The sequence below is a fragment of the Ciconia boyciana genome, chromosome 5 (genome assembly GCF_034638445.1).
Source record: "Ciconia boyciana chromosome 5, ASM3463844v1, whole genome shotgun sequence".
NCBI classification, from domain to species: Eukaryota; Metazoa; Chordata; class Aves; order Ciconiiformes; family Ciconiidae; genus Ciconia; species Ciconia boyciana.
In genome coordinates, this window is record NC_132938.1 from 71,376,398 (window position 1) to 71,392,660 (window position 16,263).

At 43.8% G+C, this 16,263-nt stretch overlaps 1 protein-coding gene across 6 annotated transcripts in view; it reads left to right on the plus strand.

Moving 5' to 3' along the window:
• The window catches only part of MAML3 (mastermind like transcriptional coactivator 3), a 255,894-nt gene that overhangs the window by 152,397 nt on the left and 87,234 nt on the right, over positions 1–16,263 (plus strand). For all 6 annotated transcript variants that reach the window (XM_072862333.1, XM_072862327.1, XM_072862328.1 and 3 more), the window contains one exon: positions 7,275–8,762. In XM_072862333.1, coding sequence (XP_072718434.1) covers positions 7,470–8,762 — 1,293 coding nt within the window. In that variant the 5' untranslated portion in view covers positions 7,275–7,469. The remainder of the gene's footprint in view (positions 1–7,274; positions 8,763–16,263) is intronic.

Consider the following 16,263-nt stretch of genomic DNA (forward strand, 5'->3'; position numbering starts at 1 on the left):
CAATTTGAGCAGCATAGATGGTATTTTTTGTATATATTTCTCCACTAATTTTTGTACAGATTTCTTCACTCCTGCATCCCTCACGAGCTAGGCATTCTCCACAGTGTTAATTTCTACAGAAGAAAATGTCTTTCTGGCAGCAACGCAATGGGGTGGTTTAAAAGACTGCAAAAAACATCAGTAAAGATATACGTGCTTATCTTTTTTATTTTGATGAAATTAATACACACAGAGCTGCAAGTCCTCTTGTCACACGACCTGAGCAATGGAAGTGCAAAACTTCTTCAGTCTGCGATGAAAATACATGTGAACAGGCAGTCGAGCCATGGGAGAAGCTACCTCTCTTTCTCTCTCTGTCTCTACAGAAATGTGTCTCCTTCCCTTCTCTTGCTCATCCTTTTCTCAAAGCTCTGATGGAAGCTTATGCCAGTTCTTGCTTTTCTCAAGCTGTTTCAGCACACATCCGCATCCTTACCTGGCCGACTGAGGGCAGGTAGAGTCACGGCCTTTGCTTGGTTTGACTTCGCCAGTGCTGTCGCTGTTTTGCTTTCATCCAGTGCCTTTTTTGCTACCCTTCTTCCCCGTCCTCTGTTTGACCTCTCAGCGTGATCCAGTTCCCGCTGGTGGCTAGGAGCCTGACAGCTGGCCGGGGCAGGCAGCTCCGGCGAGGGCCCTGTGCACCCCTGCGCTGCCTGCTTTGCATCCAGACAGCCGGTACTCTCGCAGCTTGAGAGAGCAACCCTTCCTGTCCGACCAGCCCGGCTAAAATGCGAGAAAGCGGGCGGTTTTCCTCACTGTTAGCTCTTTCAGGTTTAACTGGTGCCCTGAGCATCTTTTACGTCTTAGCGTTACTGGGAGTCGGTTTGTTCTTTTGATGACTGTTTGCAAGAACAAGGGTGATAACAGAGTCCCCAGCAGCCCTTAGCAGCTTGGGTAACAGGCAAAGGTTTGACCTCCTTCATGAGGCAGAGGTTACTTTGTGAGCCTGCTAGGTTGGCAGATCAAGATTTTACCAACTTCCAACAGATTTCACAATGTGAATTTCCTGCCTATTTGAAGCATTGCCCTGTCCGACAAGAACTGGGCAGGCAGGCCCAGCATGGAAGAGCACAGCATGTGCTTGAAGTGAGCAATTGCGATCCAAAATCAATTTGCTACGTCAGGCTTCATCCTGTGAGTTAGCAGGCGTCGGTGCAGTGCTTTCAGCAGTGTGAAACAATTCGCGTAGTAGGGGAGTGGTTTGATGCATGAAATACTTTCATTTGTTGGAAGCAGTGGTATGTAACCCACCTCTGCTTTGCTTGGCCGCTTGTCTGAGTTCAGCTCCGACTCGGCTTTTGAAAGGCTGTCCTGTGCTCCCCACCGTCTCTGCGTGACACCTGCAGCAAGTGTCGTTGAGAGGCCGCTGTGGAGCTGATGGACTTCAGACGCTGGTCACGAGATGTGGTTGTACCTCAGGCAGTGGCACCCTTTTGCACTGTTGACCTTTTAATGGCAGTCTCAGAAGCGCTACAGCAAGGAAGGATGTGCAAGAAACGAGGAATCCTTTCAGATGTTGAAGCTGAATTGCTGGCACGCAAATGGCTATGCTGATTATTCCTTATTGATCTCAGATGAGGTGGTTACGGCCATTATGTCTTTGCTTAGGAGAGCTGTCACATCAAATCCAATTGCTTAGCGTCACTTCACAGCAACCCCTGGGACACGTGCTAAGTTGTTGATAGGAGCTGAGTGCAGCACAAGAAGTTAAGGAGCGAACTTGACTCAGTCGTCAGGGTGCAGGCCAAAGATGGCTGAATTGGGGTGGTGTTTGGCAGAGCTCGTGGTGAGCACTCTCTGTCAGAGACGGGGGAGTCAAGATTTGTCTGGAGGAGTTCAAGGAGAGGAAGGGAGAAAAAAGGTGGGGCAAGCTCAGGAACACCTGGAAGAAGACGTGCTAAGCCAGACAGACTGATGGGAGGGAGGGTAGAAGTCCTGCAGGAAGGGCCAAGACTGAGTCATTGCCCTGGAAGGGAACCGAGGCCCGTTTGAACACAGACGGCTGGTGGGCCAGACCGTGATATGACGTGAGGAATGGAAAAGATCAGTTTTTATTTTGAACAGAAAAAGTCACAGAAGAGTAGTGTGGAGAATGTGATAACCCTTGTTTTGTGTAAACCTGCATCTTCTCTGAGGAAGATGGACCTTGGGCTTTGGCTGGTTTCTCTGCTTTCCCATGGAGAGCAAAGATAGCTACGGAGCAAGGCGCATTCCAGCACAGCTGAGGAACAAGCGCGACGGACCTCTTAGTTGTCTCCCTTGCCTCACATTGAAGTGGCTGGAGCTGTCTTAACAAGAGCTAAGCGGCAACATGTCCGCTATGTACCTGGTGCATGAAAGCATCTGTAAAAGTGACCCCAGCCTCCTTGTCCGTAGGCTCACAGCATCTGGCCACCGAATGGCAGTGGACCTGGCTTAGACACTGCGAATCACGCTCAGCCTCCACAGGCAGAAAGAGAATTTAGCCTCTCAGCTTCCTCCCCCACCTCCCCTTTGGTTTTTTTTGAGAGAGCAGTGAAAGGACTGGGCCCCCGCCACAGCCCTGGTCACTCCCCGCGCGGATGACTGGAACAGCCGCCCACCCAAGGCAGCGCGGCGGTGGAGGATGGGCCGGCGAGCGGCTCGGCTGTTGCTATAACAACAGCACCTCGGTCTCATTTCTTTTGAAAAATGAATTGCTGCTGGTGGGATGAAGCAGAGCAGCTTCTCCCCGCAGATGAAAGCCCTGCCGACAGCCTCGACGCTCTCTTGTTTATGTATTGGGTCTGTCGTGGCACGTCCGAGCAGCTCTGCTGAAAATTTCAGGATGGGTTGGGTTAGACCATTCGGGCCTGCGTGCGTCTGCATGTTTGCATGCACAGCCTCTGGTCCCCCCACCTCTCCACCAATCGAGGGTCATTTAAAAAGTCAACCTGCCAAAGTTTGACCTTTTCTTGCTCTGCAACTAGAGTTTCTCCAAAGGCATATAAAGAATAGTGAGTCCTGCTTCACTCTCTTCTGCTTCGCGGTAGAAACCTGCTGTGAAATGCAGGTCCATCAGCCAAATATTTTGTGAATAAAGCTAAAGGCCTACGAAACTGGCGAGGGTTTTATTTTATTTTAATATTTTTGTTTTATTTTAATATTTTCCTTTTTATTTTGTGCATCAAGACTCTTCTGCTCCTGGACATAAATCTCTAAGCTGCTGCTAATATCTTCATGATGCATCCTGTAAATCACATGCACAAGCTATATTCTACTTCTTAGAAGGAAAAGGAAGATGCTTTACAGGAGAATATTTTACTTCAGGCATTGTTTTTACAGAGGGAAGGGGAAGTGCTGGGATTTTAGTCTAAGACACTGAGGAGTCCTGGTGGTAGTAAACTGTTTGCCAGTATATGGTCCGTGTATGATATTCAAGCTATCCAACAGCTGACATGGTGATTGGGAATGAAAAAAAGATATGAAAATGAACATTTGCATTCAAATAATTTGATAAGAATATTTTTGTGTTGTACCCCAAAAAGAAGACATGCATCTATTGTTATGGCTCCCAACCCCTCCAAAATGCTGGAGCCAAGGTTCTTCCCCACCTGCAAAGGTTGTATCCAGCATGTTGCCTTCAAATAAACCTTTCAGGTTATGTTTCTGTCTACTTGTTCAATGAGCAAACAAAGAAAATAAAAAAGTAGGTTTTTTCTAGTGCCTGTTAACCCCCCAAATCCTAAAACCTCTGAAGGAGAATAATGTGGAGCTACAAACTTAGAATAGGCTTCATTTTGTTTTCATTTGCAACAAGGCACAGTTTCTGTACGTTTGGTATTTGATGGAAAATAGTTTCCATGTTAAAGCTGCTTTTTGTTGTAATGCATGATAAACACGATTATTAATATTTATATACTGGGCCTGCTTTTACTTTCACTAAAGTCACTGTGTATTTGTACAGGAGGACATCTAAGTTTCAGCACATGATGAAGTCTTTAGGAGCTGGTATTTTTAGGGCTGGTTATTTGCCACTAGATAGTTTTGATTCTTTTGGTAAGCATTCATGTATAAATAGTGATGGATTCAGGATAAATTGGTAAATGAGGTGTAATGATGTGAAAGTGTATCACTCTTACCGATACTCTGTAAGGGATACGTTCAAACTGTTGTGAAATGCATGGAGTCAGTTCTCTTGTATTTCTCAGGAGATAATTGCTCTCGCTAATCCCTGACTTGTCATTAAGAAAAATTAAGGTTTTTTTCCCATCTCTTCCTTATACGAACTTTTCTTCACAACTAGAAGCCTGCCACCGGGTCCTTTGGTATGACTGTTCATTTGCGCAGCATTTGGCCAATACGAACTTGGGGCAAAGGGCCATTGCAAGTTTTGGACATTTCTTCACACCCTGTTTTTGCATGTGCATGCCCATTGAACTTGGTCTTGAGTCGCTTGCCATTCAGTGACTCTTTTTCTGATGTGGAAGGCAAAGAGGGATAGTGTCTTTGTAGTGAGACAGCTTAGGAGCTGAAATGCGTGATTTCAGCTGTAAATTGTGTGAGTTGACTCATTAGGGGCAACATTTAAATCTGCTATTTTAAGTCATTATATCAACTGTGTTACTGACCACCTGTACTTGAGAGCGGATTGTGCTTTTTCTTTTCTTGCTTTGAAGGAAGGAAACTTGGAAGCAGCTGTGCTCCCGTACTTGTGAAGCGGTGCTGTTACCACATCTGTATCGTCCTTTCCTCGTCTCCAGGGTCTGAACCAGGGTTATATAAAGATCAGTGAAACAAGCTCAGTGGCTCAGCTGTAGTCTTCTGCCACGCGCCAGTTACACCGGTCAAAAAGCAGCAGGGAGCTGTAATGCCGTACGGTGGTGTTCAGCTTAACATAGGTTTTTAGGGAAGGGAAGCAGTGGAGGTGAGAGCCATATCATAAGCCTCCTTGGGGGATCTGGTTTTTCTCCTTCACACTAGTCTTGGGTGTTGACTTACCTTCCATATCGCTGTTAACTGGCACAGATGAGGCAATTACCACTCCTGGGCAAGCACCTCTTGCTAGAGCTTGCTGCTGCTGTGGCACGGAGAGATGAAAAGGTGATGCCTCTGCTGCGGGGTTCCGTGCTCTGCAGTCCAGTGTGCTTCTGCAGACCATGGCTGAGTAATGTGACTGTGCAGGGCTTTAATTAAGAGAGTGCTGATGCGGTGTGCGCTCCCATCTGCACCTGTGCCATGTGCAGGACCCCATCTCTGGGCATCTGCGGAGCTCATGGGGGCAAGAGCTGCTGCCGTTGGGAGAGGAGAGAGGAGTGGGAGCCCCGTGATGGGGACTTCATACACGCAGTGGGGAGGCCCAAAATATGCTCACAGCCTTCATGACCCGTGTCTTGCCGCAGGTGGCTTCCCCATCGCGGCCTGTGGCACAGGGAGAGGAACTCCTCAGTGCAAACCACTGGCCTCGCTGACACCCAGAAACCAGGGGTGGGGAAAGAGTCAGGGTAAGGACAGCTCCTGTGGAGCTGTGCAGGCATCTTGCACCGGAGGAGGAGCCCGGTGAGCAGCAGCCCGCGTGGCAGAGGCTGCGTCGCAGAGCAGCCGGTCTCTGTGCGGCACCGCAGAAGCCAAGAGGAGAAGGAATGTCAGCCTGTGGGAGGCTTGGCACACGCTGGCTTTGTGTAGGGGGAACAGGCAGCAAAGTCTCGGACACGTATGCTAACAGGGACCCACTGGTGACTCTTAGCCACGTGTTAATCATTTTCCCTCATAAAAAATGCTTTTCTGCTCCAGTACCAATCAAGGAGTTGATGGTCTTTTTAAGGACTCATAGACTTGCCTTTCTGCTTTGTTGTAGAGGTCACATCTCTGCAGAGGACCCGCAGATAGCTTAGTGTCCCACGCATGTTCAGCTGGGACTGCAGCGAGTGCGTTGGCCATGTCCTTCTGCGTTGCATGCGGAAGAGGCCATGCAGGCCTGAAGGGCAAGAGAAGGGCGCAGCCTTCTCAGAACCGCTCCCTCTAAAACGGGGATGAGATATGGATTTGCTTGCCTGTCTTACACACGGGATGAAAGGGGAGCTAGCCCTCTGGGATGGGAGAAATAAATGGGATCTGGATTGTGGGAAGAAAGAAGGTTGAGGACCTCTAGGTTAGGGAAGGGGTGGGAGCTGCGTGTCTGTGATTTTCATACCAGTAAAAATACTTCAAAAATTGATAAAATCTTTCAGTATTTTGTCTTCTATTGTTCTAGTATCAAGGATGCAAGTGTGTCCTGAAGGCGTTTGCTAGAGCTGTGACCTCTTTGCTTCCTCCCCTCCCCACTATTGTTTTTTGCCTTAGCCAAAGAGGGATGCTTTTTTTAGCCTGGTACATAAGCAGAGGACTTAACGTTTGGAGTGTTAGGAGAGGACTGTAGGTTGTTTCAGTGCTTTGCTATGCTTCTTTTAACCTGAATTCAAGCCTATATTAATACACTATTTTTTTTATAACACTCTTATATTCTAATTTAATTGCTTTCCTGGAGACTTGTTTTGCTATAATTTGTTAGTTATTTGTCTTTTACATTAGCTCCTAGAATACAGGTTATTTCCTTTTTTTTTGTTATTTGATTGAGTTAACATCATGCAAAGTGCCTTCTATTTTTTAGGGTGGTTATATTTTTTCCTCACTTAAAACTGATTCTCAATATGTTTTGTAGCCAAGAACAGAGGGCTAATCAAATGAAACTATGTTAATGAATTTTCTCAAAAAATTTTAGTGTCAACAACACATGTTTCAATACAAGTAGTCGATCAATTGTATTGCAGGTATTTTTCAAGAAGCTTCTAGAAACTGCCAACAAAAAGATTTTCAGAGTAAATAGTAAATTTCAGTGATTCCATTTTTTTGGTCCAATTTAAGACTCCTCACTGTGTTAGGCACTGTTTAAGTCTCATCACTGTGTTAGGCACCAAAAACTTGAATTAGTTAAATTGCTCCATAAAATTCTGGTAGCTGGGAGAGAACACAGACATATTTTATAGTTCTGCTCTCCTATTCAGGGGTAGGTTTGGTTTTGGGTTTTTTGGAGGGGGTTGGGTTTGTTTTTTTTTTGTTTTAGACCATCTTCTCAAATTGATCAAGGTGTAAGAATGAAATCAAAGAAACTTCCTAATCAGAGTTTTAAAAATTTATTGTCACTAGTAGGCTTGATGAAGACTATCTGTCACAAGGCTCATCAGCAATTTTTTAATCTCTGCAACTGGTTAATTTTTTTTCTCTTGTTTTTCTTTAAGCTTCAAGAGACAGTCAAAAGGAAGTTGGAAGGCGCACGTTCACCTCTCAATGGAGAACAGCAGAATGGAGTTTGTGATGGGAGCTTTTCTCCGACCAGCAAGCGGATACGGAAGGATGTACCAGGCATTGAGGCAATCAACAGCTTGCCCAATAATTTGCCTTTGCCCGCTGTTTCTCCTCTTCACCAGCTTGACATGAAAGCTCCCCTGCCCCTGCAGAACAGTGGAACTCACGGTAGTGGTCTAGAAGACTTGGGTAAAAATGGTGGGCTTTCCGAGATAAAGCTCCCTGTTAATGGTTGCAACGAGCTAGACGATAGTTTTAACATCCTGCAGAACAAGGAGCTGAAGCAAGAGCCTTTGGATGACCCCAGCTGCATAGACACTTCTGAAACATCTCTTTCAAATCAGAACAAGCTCTTCTCAGACATTAACCTGAATGATCAAGAGTGGCAGGAGCTAATAGACGAGCTAGCGAACACCGTTCCAGAAGATGATATACAAGATTTGTTCAACGAAGACTTTGAAGAGAAGAAGGAGCCAGAATTTCCCAGGCCTGCCACAGAGACTCAAGAGAGTGCAAGCGTGAAAAGTGATCCATCTCATTCTCCATTTGCTCATGTCCCGTTAGGGTCTCCGCAGGTGAGGCCTTCTTCTTCCGGTCCTCCATTTTCAAACGTCTCCACAGCCTCTAGCATAGCTTCTGTGTCCAGCGCCCCGCCAGCCCCAATCCCTGCTGGCTCACCAGCAAACTGTGTTGTTCAGTCACCTCAAACTCCCAGCCAGGCCCACACTCCAGGCCAGCCGCAGACGCGGTCTGGAAACGGCTATCTTATGAATCCAGCAGCAGCAACTGTGGCAGGATCAGGGCCCGGGCCTGTGAATATGCCAAGCGCTGACTTGTCTCCAGCTGAGCAGCTCAAGCAAATGGCAGCCCAGCAGCAGCAAAGAGCTAAGCTCATGCAGCAGAAGCAGCAGCAGCATCCAAATCAACCGTCAAGCTGGTCACCCGTGGGCCCTCCATCTAGTCCATACGGAGGACCCTTCAGTGCAGACAAACCAAATAGTCCAATGATGTATCCCCAAGCCTTTAACAACCAAAACCCAATAGTGCCTCCTATGGCAAACAATCCACAGAAGACCACAATTAATAACTACCTCCCTCAAAATCACATGAATATGATCAGTCAGCAGCCAAATAACCTGGGCACAAACTCCTTAAGCAAACAGCCCAATATGCTTTCTTACGGCAACACCAAACCTCTGACCCACTTCAATGCTGAGCTGAGTCAGAGGATGACCCCACCAATGGCGAATCCCAGCAAGAACCCCATGATGCCATACATCCAGCAGCAGCAGTCCCAGCAGCCGCAGATGCAAGCTCAGATGGCGCACCTGAGCGAGGAACAGAAACGCATGCTCATCATGAAGCAGAAAGGAATGATGAATCAGCCCATGGCATATGCAACACTTCCTTCCCTTGGTCAGGTAAGCGCGAGTGCATGATACGCGGGCAACCAAAAAGAGGCTGATACAAAGGCTTAGTAGCTCTTTGTACGGTCTCCTCCTCCCTCCTCTTTCTCCTGGAAAGTATGAAACGTCATTGCAGACGCTTGGACTTTTCATGTGGTATTGGAGCTCAATCGTTTTAAGAAATGACTGAAATGTTGCGTTATGCTTTAGAAATGTTGTTAAATGGCTGTTTTTCTGAACTAGCGCTCTTTCTTTGTGCTTCTGCTATTGAGTGCTTAGGGCCGCTCTGGGAAGTTTTGGGTCGGAAGTCAATCCTCCTTGGAGGGTTTTTTTCCTTTTTTTCATAACGTAAGACTTGATGTTTTTGGATCCCAAACCACTGCATGGCTTAGTTTCCACAGTGTAGTTAGCCTTGTAACAAAAAGACGGAGTGGTTGGCCCCTTCTTCTTGGGGCAGGGATCCAGGCAGCTTTAAACAGCGTATTTGGCATTTTGGCTCAGGGAACAAAGGAAGGACATTTTGGGTGCTGAGTGCCTTTGGTTTCCACTGGAAGAAGTAAGCACAACTGAATGCTTTTAGTGGTGCTTAAACCATGCGTGAAATGAGATGGTTTATTCCAGGACTTTTAAGCAGTCTTTAGCAACCTCAAGTATTTTATTGTTGTAAATCTGCAGAGTCTTTCAGCAAAAGGCTAAAGCCATGTTGGCTTGAGTGACTTGGCCTCACCGTCTCACATGTATTCCATGCTAACCTCTGGAGCAGCAGCTGCTAGGCTTGGGGAATGCTTTGGAATGAATTAATAACCAATTTGAATAATGGTTATAGTAATGCCCTGTTGCCTCCTAGGTCAGCTGGGTATTCTTAGTTGTGCAGTCCCTGTAAAGGTCTGCACACTGGCGTCATGGAAAGGCTTGAGAATAAGTTTTCTGAATGTTGTTTTAAGTGTTTTGAAAATAATTAAAGTTAATAATCGGTTCACAAAGTAGATGATGCCTTCACAGAAGTTATGTGCCGCCAAAACAGGTCAGGGATTCTGATACAATAGTATACTGATAGAATTGTTGGTTGATGGATTTAGCATACCAGCTTTTTACCAGCTGTTTCCACACCACCTACAAGGAGTACTTCCTTCTGAGCATGGTTTAACTGTGACTCACACTGTAATGCGTGTAGAAATACAGCAAAATTTGTTATTTCTTCAGCCTGTGGAGTTTGGGGATCTACCAATAGGAGGAGTAGGAGCTTTACCAGGTCAGAGTCCATCACATTATTTAAAATTAATTGCAAAACAAAAAGAAATGTTCATCTGCCTCCTGGTTTTGGTTCAGGATGTATGGTGACAGCTCAAAGGTTCGTATCTCTGTTTTAATTCTGCTTGCCTATTGCATTAGAAATAGCTGGTCTAAAGCCTCTTCTTTTTGTGAAGAGTTATCTAGAGAAATACTGCGATAGTGGCATAAAACTCAGACTGTAATCTGAGCTACAGAATTTGTCAGGTTGTAACTGAGAGGCAGAGGATGTTTGGTCAGGCTGTCTAATGCTTTATCGTTTCTTTTCTTTGTTCTTGTTAAATCTGTTGAACTCAAAGACCCGTCAAACAGTTGAGAGGATGAACTGCATATGTGAAAGAGTTAATGTCATCTCCTCCACTTCATAAGTTGAGAAATTCATGTTAATATCTCACTGCAGTTCTCCAGTGTGAACAGGAAGCCAAGATTTCATATATCTAATCTCATTCAGTTCCTTTTTTTAATGTAGGAAAAACTAGATATTTGGATACAACTAGACATTCTTCCAAAGAAAAGTCCAGATATTAAGTCATTCTATGTCTTATAAAGAAGAAACTTAAGGCAAAGCCATACTTCATTATATAATATGTGCAATTCACATTTATTGACCCAGTTCAGGATGAGGGACTTCTTGCTTGTGTGTAGATGTAGAAAGGTCTCTTCACCGCTTGTGAAGCCCACTTGCCTACACTGAAGGGACTGTGTTTGGTGAGGAAGGCTGAAATAATGGATTTCTAACTGTAACGTATTTCTTCATTCCTTCCCTTCCTGCTTCCCTGAAAAGCATTTTTCTGTGGAAAATGTGAAAGCTTATTATTGTGAGATGTGCTTGGTGGAAATTGATTGTTTTTGTAAAGGTGGTAAGAACAATATGTTGGTATTGTTAAGTTAAATCCAGACTGATGCAGATTATCTGATTCTACTACTTACTGCACGATGCAGATGGTCAGACTTGACAGATCATATATGGAAAATAAAGAGATTGCACTCTTCAGTTTGAAAGACATCTCTGAATGTAAAGTGAATGTATCTTTCAGTCAGTTTATAGTTTCTACTTTCATTGTAGTTTTGGTCTTTGGTACAGAATTGTAAAAGTGTGTATATGTGTTAAATAATCGTGAGGATTTAACAAATGGCATTTAAGGGGAAAAAAATTCTAGCTGTTGCATCTTATGATTAGCACTGGCCATATATTTCTGTCAGATGACTATTACAAGGGCATATTCAAGAGCCAAAGATGATTTAGGGAATGTCAGACATGTACAAAAACACTTGGTGTTATTTTCTGTGTACTGCTGTAAAATTCAAGTATGGCTAGTTGTGTGCATACATGCACTACGTACACTTATTAAACCTATGTCCATTTGGGCCTAAGGTACTTCTGTTGTTAATAAGCAGAATTTTTACATGCACTCATTGCTTCAGTCGTTGAGTGTACTTCAGAGAGAGACACACCATTCTTTCCATCCAGCTGGGACCTTGTAAATGCTCTGTGGAGGTCAGTTGCCCGTGACTGTCCCATTAACACGTCAGTGCTGGTGCTCTGGGCTTGTGTCCTGGGCTTGCTGAACATCACTGCATACTCTTGTAAAGAGAGCTGAGCAGCAAGAGAGGAAGCCGTGCAGCTCAATAGCCATGTGAGTGGTTGGATGGGCAGAGTGCTAAATTAGCAGCTTAGCTAGCAAAACTGGTATCCAACAAAAGTAAGATTTCTCTAAAGGCTTTCTACACTGTCAGTGTTGAAACTCTTCCTGTCAGACACGTTAGTCCTTTGCTTTGCTGTGCAGATCCAGGACTGGTACTGGCACTGTGGTTGTAACCTCCATCACACTAATGCTGAACGACCCATATGCCCTGAACCATGATGTCCTCTATTTTATACTATAGCTTGTTCTCTTCAAAGGAGCACTGGATGGGGTATTTGCCTGTTTTTCCACAAAGCAGATACTGGTTTGGATTTTTTAGTCGGGGATTTTTCCGGGGTTAGCCTGAAGGTAATTCAGACTGCTTGGGTGGAATTGACTGTTAAAACCATGGTCAGATCCTGACCCACCTATATTCAGCAAAAAGCATGGTCAGATCCTGACCCATCTACCTTCAGTAAGGCTCTGTCCTGCTATTAGTGTTCCCTCGTGCTTGACTGTTCTGCACTTGGTCAGGCTTGTACCTAGAAATCTCTGCTGTTTGCCTTGCCCCACGTACCCTGATCTGCCCTAAAACCAGTTGTTAGTTTGTAAGTACGGGGCAGGTATTGCCCTTTAGCCTCTTGCTTTTCCTCGGTGGTTCTTCCATTCTTGCTTATCTGTAGCTGTAGGCTAAAACAGCAAGTACAGATTTTCACTGGGGCTGGTAACTTGTTAGGTATTTGAGGGCTAGAGGTCCTCTGCTATTCTGGTTCCCATGTGATAATAAAAGAAATTGGTTTCACACCAAGATGCAACAGGGGCTTTGTTTAGGCTTTTTATGTGATTTAAGAAATAAAAGCAAGCAAGCCTAAACCAACCTCCTCTCTGAAAAATTAGAGCTTTGTTTAACCTAAAATGTTCCATGTAGTTTCTGAAGTGTATGTAAGGTTTTATGGGAGGCACTTTTTTTTCTTTTCTTTTTTTTTTTTTCTTTAAACCAAAAAGTAATTTCAAATTGGGGAAAAGTGAAAACATTTTCTTTGGAAAATTCCAGAATAATTAATTGTGCCTTTTCTTGGTTCCAGCTGTTCAATATGTATGCGTAACGGTAAGAGAAAAAAGCAGCCCAATGGAATAGATGTTGAATGGCTGAGACAGAATTTGATGTTTGGAGCCAAGTGAGTGAGGGAGAGTAATGAGAGGTCGAAACAAAACAGAATTCTCCATGGGTGTAAGAAAAATAAAACTAGACTGCAGCTCTTTGCCTGCATGGGACTGTGAGGATGCTGCAATTATAGTTCCTATTGAAACCACTAGTTATGTTGTTTGAAATTGGAGGGATGTGAATGAAGAGGAGAAATGACACCATACTGGAAGAATATCTTCAAATTCTCTTTTCTGTCTTTTGTTTTAATCTTATAAATTCAAGATGCATCATCTGCTCAGTCTGGTTTTGCATGTGAAGGATAAAGGGAGATCTGTGTCCAGAGAACATTTCCAAAACGTAATTGTCTTTGTCCTTTCTAAGTGAAAAGGTGCGTTTCTCATGGGAATTGTAAAAGAGACTTTATACTTTTTTGAAGGTTATCTTTGGGATAGTGAGAAAAAGAGATCGTTGATGTTCTGGGATTTGGCCTTTTTTAAAAGCCTACTGGAAAGTAAAGAAGAAAGTCTACAGATTGTATTCACTGCATGAAAGTGTGGCAGAAGCACAACTGTCTTACCAGATTTTAGGGGAGACAAGCTGGAATGGAAATAATGACTGAGACTGTGAGGATCACTTGCTGAACAGCCTATAGAGATGTAGTGAATGCCCGTCTATGCTATGTTTGACTCGTAGCCACTGTTTTCCACAAAAGGTTTGCCCTGGAGTTCAGATGCAGTGCCTGCCTTTTACAAATGCTGAAATTTGCCCCTCAGAAGTCAGTCTCCCATCGGCTCTTGAGGACAGATGGGTAGTCGAAATGTACTCGGGTGGATTCTGACCATCTCACCAGGAAATTTGTAAACAGCAGCCTGGCCTTCTTACCATTCCTGCTATCATCTGCCCATTTTGTTGGGAAGGAGGTCATGTTAGTGTAAATCAATAGAAACAAATGTTGGACAGCACTTGGCTAAGATCAGATCTCCATGGCATAATCCTAAAACCCAAATTTTGGCTTGTTGGTATTTCCTCATTTTGCGCCCTGTGGGTGTGTACTTTTTAACCTAACACATACTTTGTTCATTCCATATGGTAGAAGTTTTTCTGCAATACTAAGTTTTTTCTCTAGTCTAAACCTTGCAAAATTGAAGTATAAGAGCACTGCTCCCATACCCCAACTGAACCAATCATCTTATCAGAAGAAAACCATAGATGTCTTTGGTGAAACCTACTTTCCTGAAACCATGTTGACCGGTATTCCTGTTTTATCCTCTGAGTCATTGCTGGTAGAGAACTGAAACTAATTGTTCTGTTGTTTTGCTGGAGAGTGTGTCAGAATAACCGGTCTTTTCCTCTTTTTAAATATCACAGTTGTAGTGGTAAATCTTTGGTTCTTAGAAACATCTCCACTTGTCCAAGATTTGTTAAAATACGTTGTGTGATTTGCTTCTTGTCTAGTTTCTTGAAGACTCGGAGTGTGAGTTCTTCTCATCTGTACAGAAATTGTCTTACATTACTTTTAGAAGCAGAAAATTTGTATTACTTACTGCACGAAGTGTATATTACATGTTCTCTGTTTTGAAGTCACCATGATAGCATACTTTTTCTTCCGATGTGATCTAGATTGCTATGTAAAGAGCAGTTTGTCCTGTTATTTAGCGAGGCCTGTTAGTCTGATGATATACCATGTGCCAACCAACTCTCCTTTAGTTTTATTAGTTACGACTGCAATCGCGAAGCACTGTGATTTTGAAATGTCTATAGCCAGTAGCAGCATATTTTTACATAAAGTGCTACCTTTTCCTGGGGTTTTTTTGGCCATTTTCTCCTTAAAGTGCAAGTTATCATCATCAATTTTAGTTTTCCAGTCTCGTGACCCATTCCACCTGCTTTCAGCAATACCAGCCATAATCCATTTCTTATTGTTCATGAGCCTCTCTAACTCTTCTTGTTTATTGTATATGCTCTTAATGTTAATATACAGATGGTGTAAAACTGTGTTCGTTCTATCCGCTTTTATGGTTGGATCTGTCATAAGCTGGCGACACAGCACCGCTGAACATACTGGGATGTTCATATCATGCTCTCCCCAATACTGTGCTTTTCCGCAGGCTAGTTTGCTGCCCTCTGAGCATCAGCATAACTAATTTAGCACAAAGGCTGATGCTTTCAGTGCTAGATGGTGACTGAAACATCCACGTAGCTTTTTCTTCGCATAACAGTGTTCTAGTGTTCTCTGGAAAATCAAAAGCCCTCCTTCCCATCCTGCTTCCTCCCCCCCGGGCGGTCGCCTCCGAGAATCAGAGTATTCGCTGCGGCAGAGCTACAGGGGTAAACCCGGTCATCCATTGACGCCTTTACTCTTGGAGTATCAGGAAAAGTGTTTATTGCAAAATGGTACCTATCATCTTTTGATTCAGACAGTGGGTTCAGCTCCTGAGTTGGATTCTGTTATTCTCCATTTTTATTTTGAGAGAAGACTAAGGTTCCCATCCTTGGCAACCCACTTTGTCTATTTACTGTTTGGTGCCTCACAGCAGAGTGTTTGTCTGAGTGTTTTGGCGTGACTTAGTCTGATCCCTTTCTCTCCAGCCTGTGATCTCGCGTGGCCCAACCGGGATGCAGATTTGATCACAGTTTGCACTTAGATAATATTTTGGAGTTTTAAATTTGTTCTTGTGTCGTTTCTCTAAGACCATGACTGTCCTTAACTTTACCTTTTTCTGGAGTTTAGCCATTTAGAGTACTTCTTGCCCCTGTATTTTAATTTTCCTTCTGTAATTCCCAAGTTTGCCAGTTTGCTTCTCAACATCTCAGAAATATTAATTAGGCCTTAATTTTAGAGGAATCTATATTCCTCTAAATTTGTGAATATATGTCTGAATGTCTCAAAAAAGTCAACTCGTGCCCCATAATACTGCGGGTCATAAATATTCAGAAATTCTAAAATTGCTTTAAAATCATGAGCTTATAAAAACAATATATATTGGGGATGGTGGTGGTAGTTGTCTCCCTGTTTTCTGAACCGCTAGGATTCTTGTTTTCCAGTTCTTCTTTATCCATCTGGGACAGAAGTTTACGTTTTTAAGTAAAGCTTTGATTCTCTCTCACCCTCTTGACTCTAGAAAATTAAACTTAAAGGAAAACATGTCAAATTATAAGATAATTTAATACTGGGAATTTTCCTTACCCCTTATTTCAGTGTCATCTGTTCTTATGCTACCCAGCTGGACAATTAAGGTCATGGTGCAACTCCAAACCTCTTTCTTGGAAGCTTCTCTTTGGTCGTGTTTGTATCTCTAGCATGTCACGTAGTCCTTTTAGAAAACACACCTCACAGAAAAAAATGACATTGTTTCCAAGTTACCCTCTGTACTGAGGACATGGGTGAAGTAATTGCTCAGTGTGTACCAAAATTGCTTCGTTTGCCACCAAGAAGGAGGCTGCGCGTGCATTT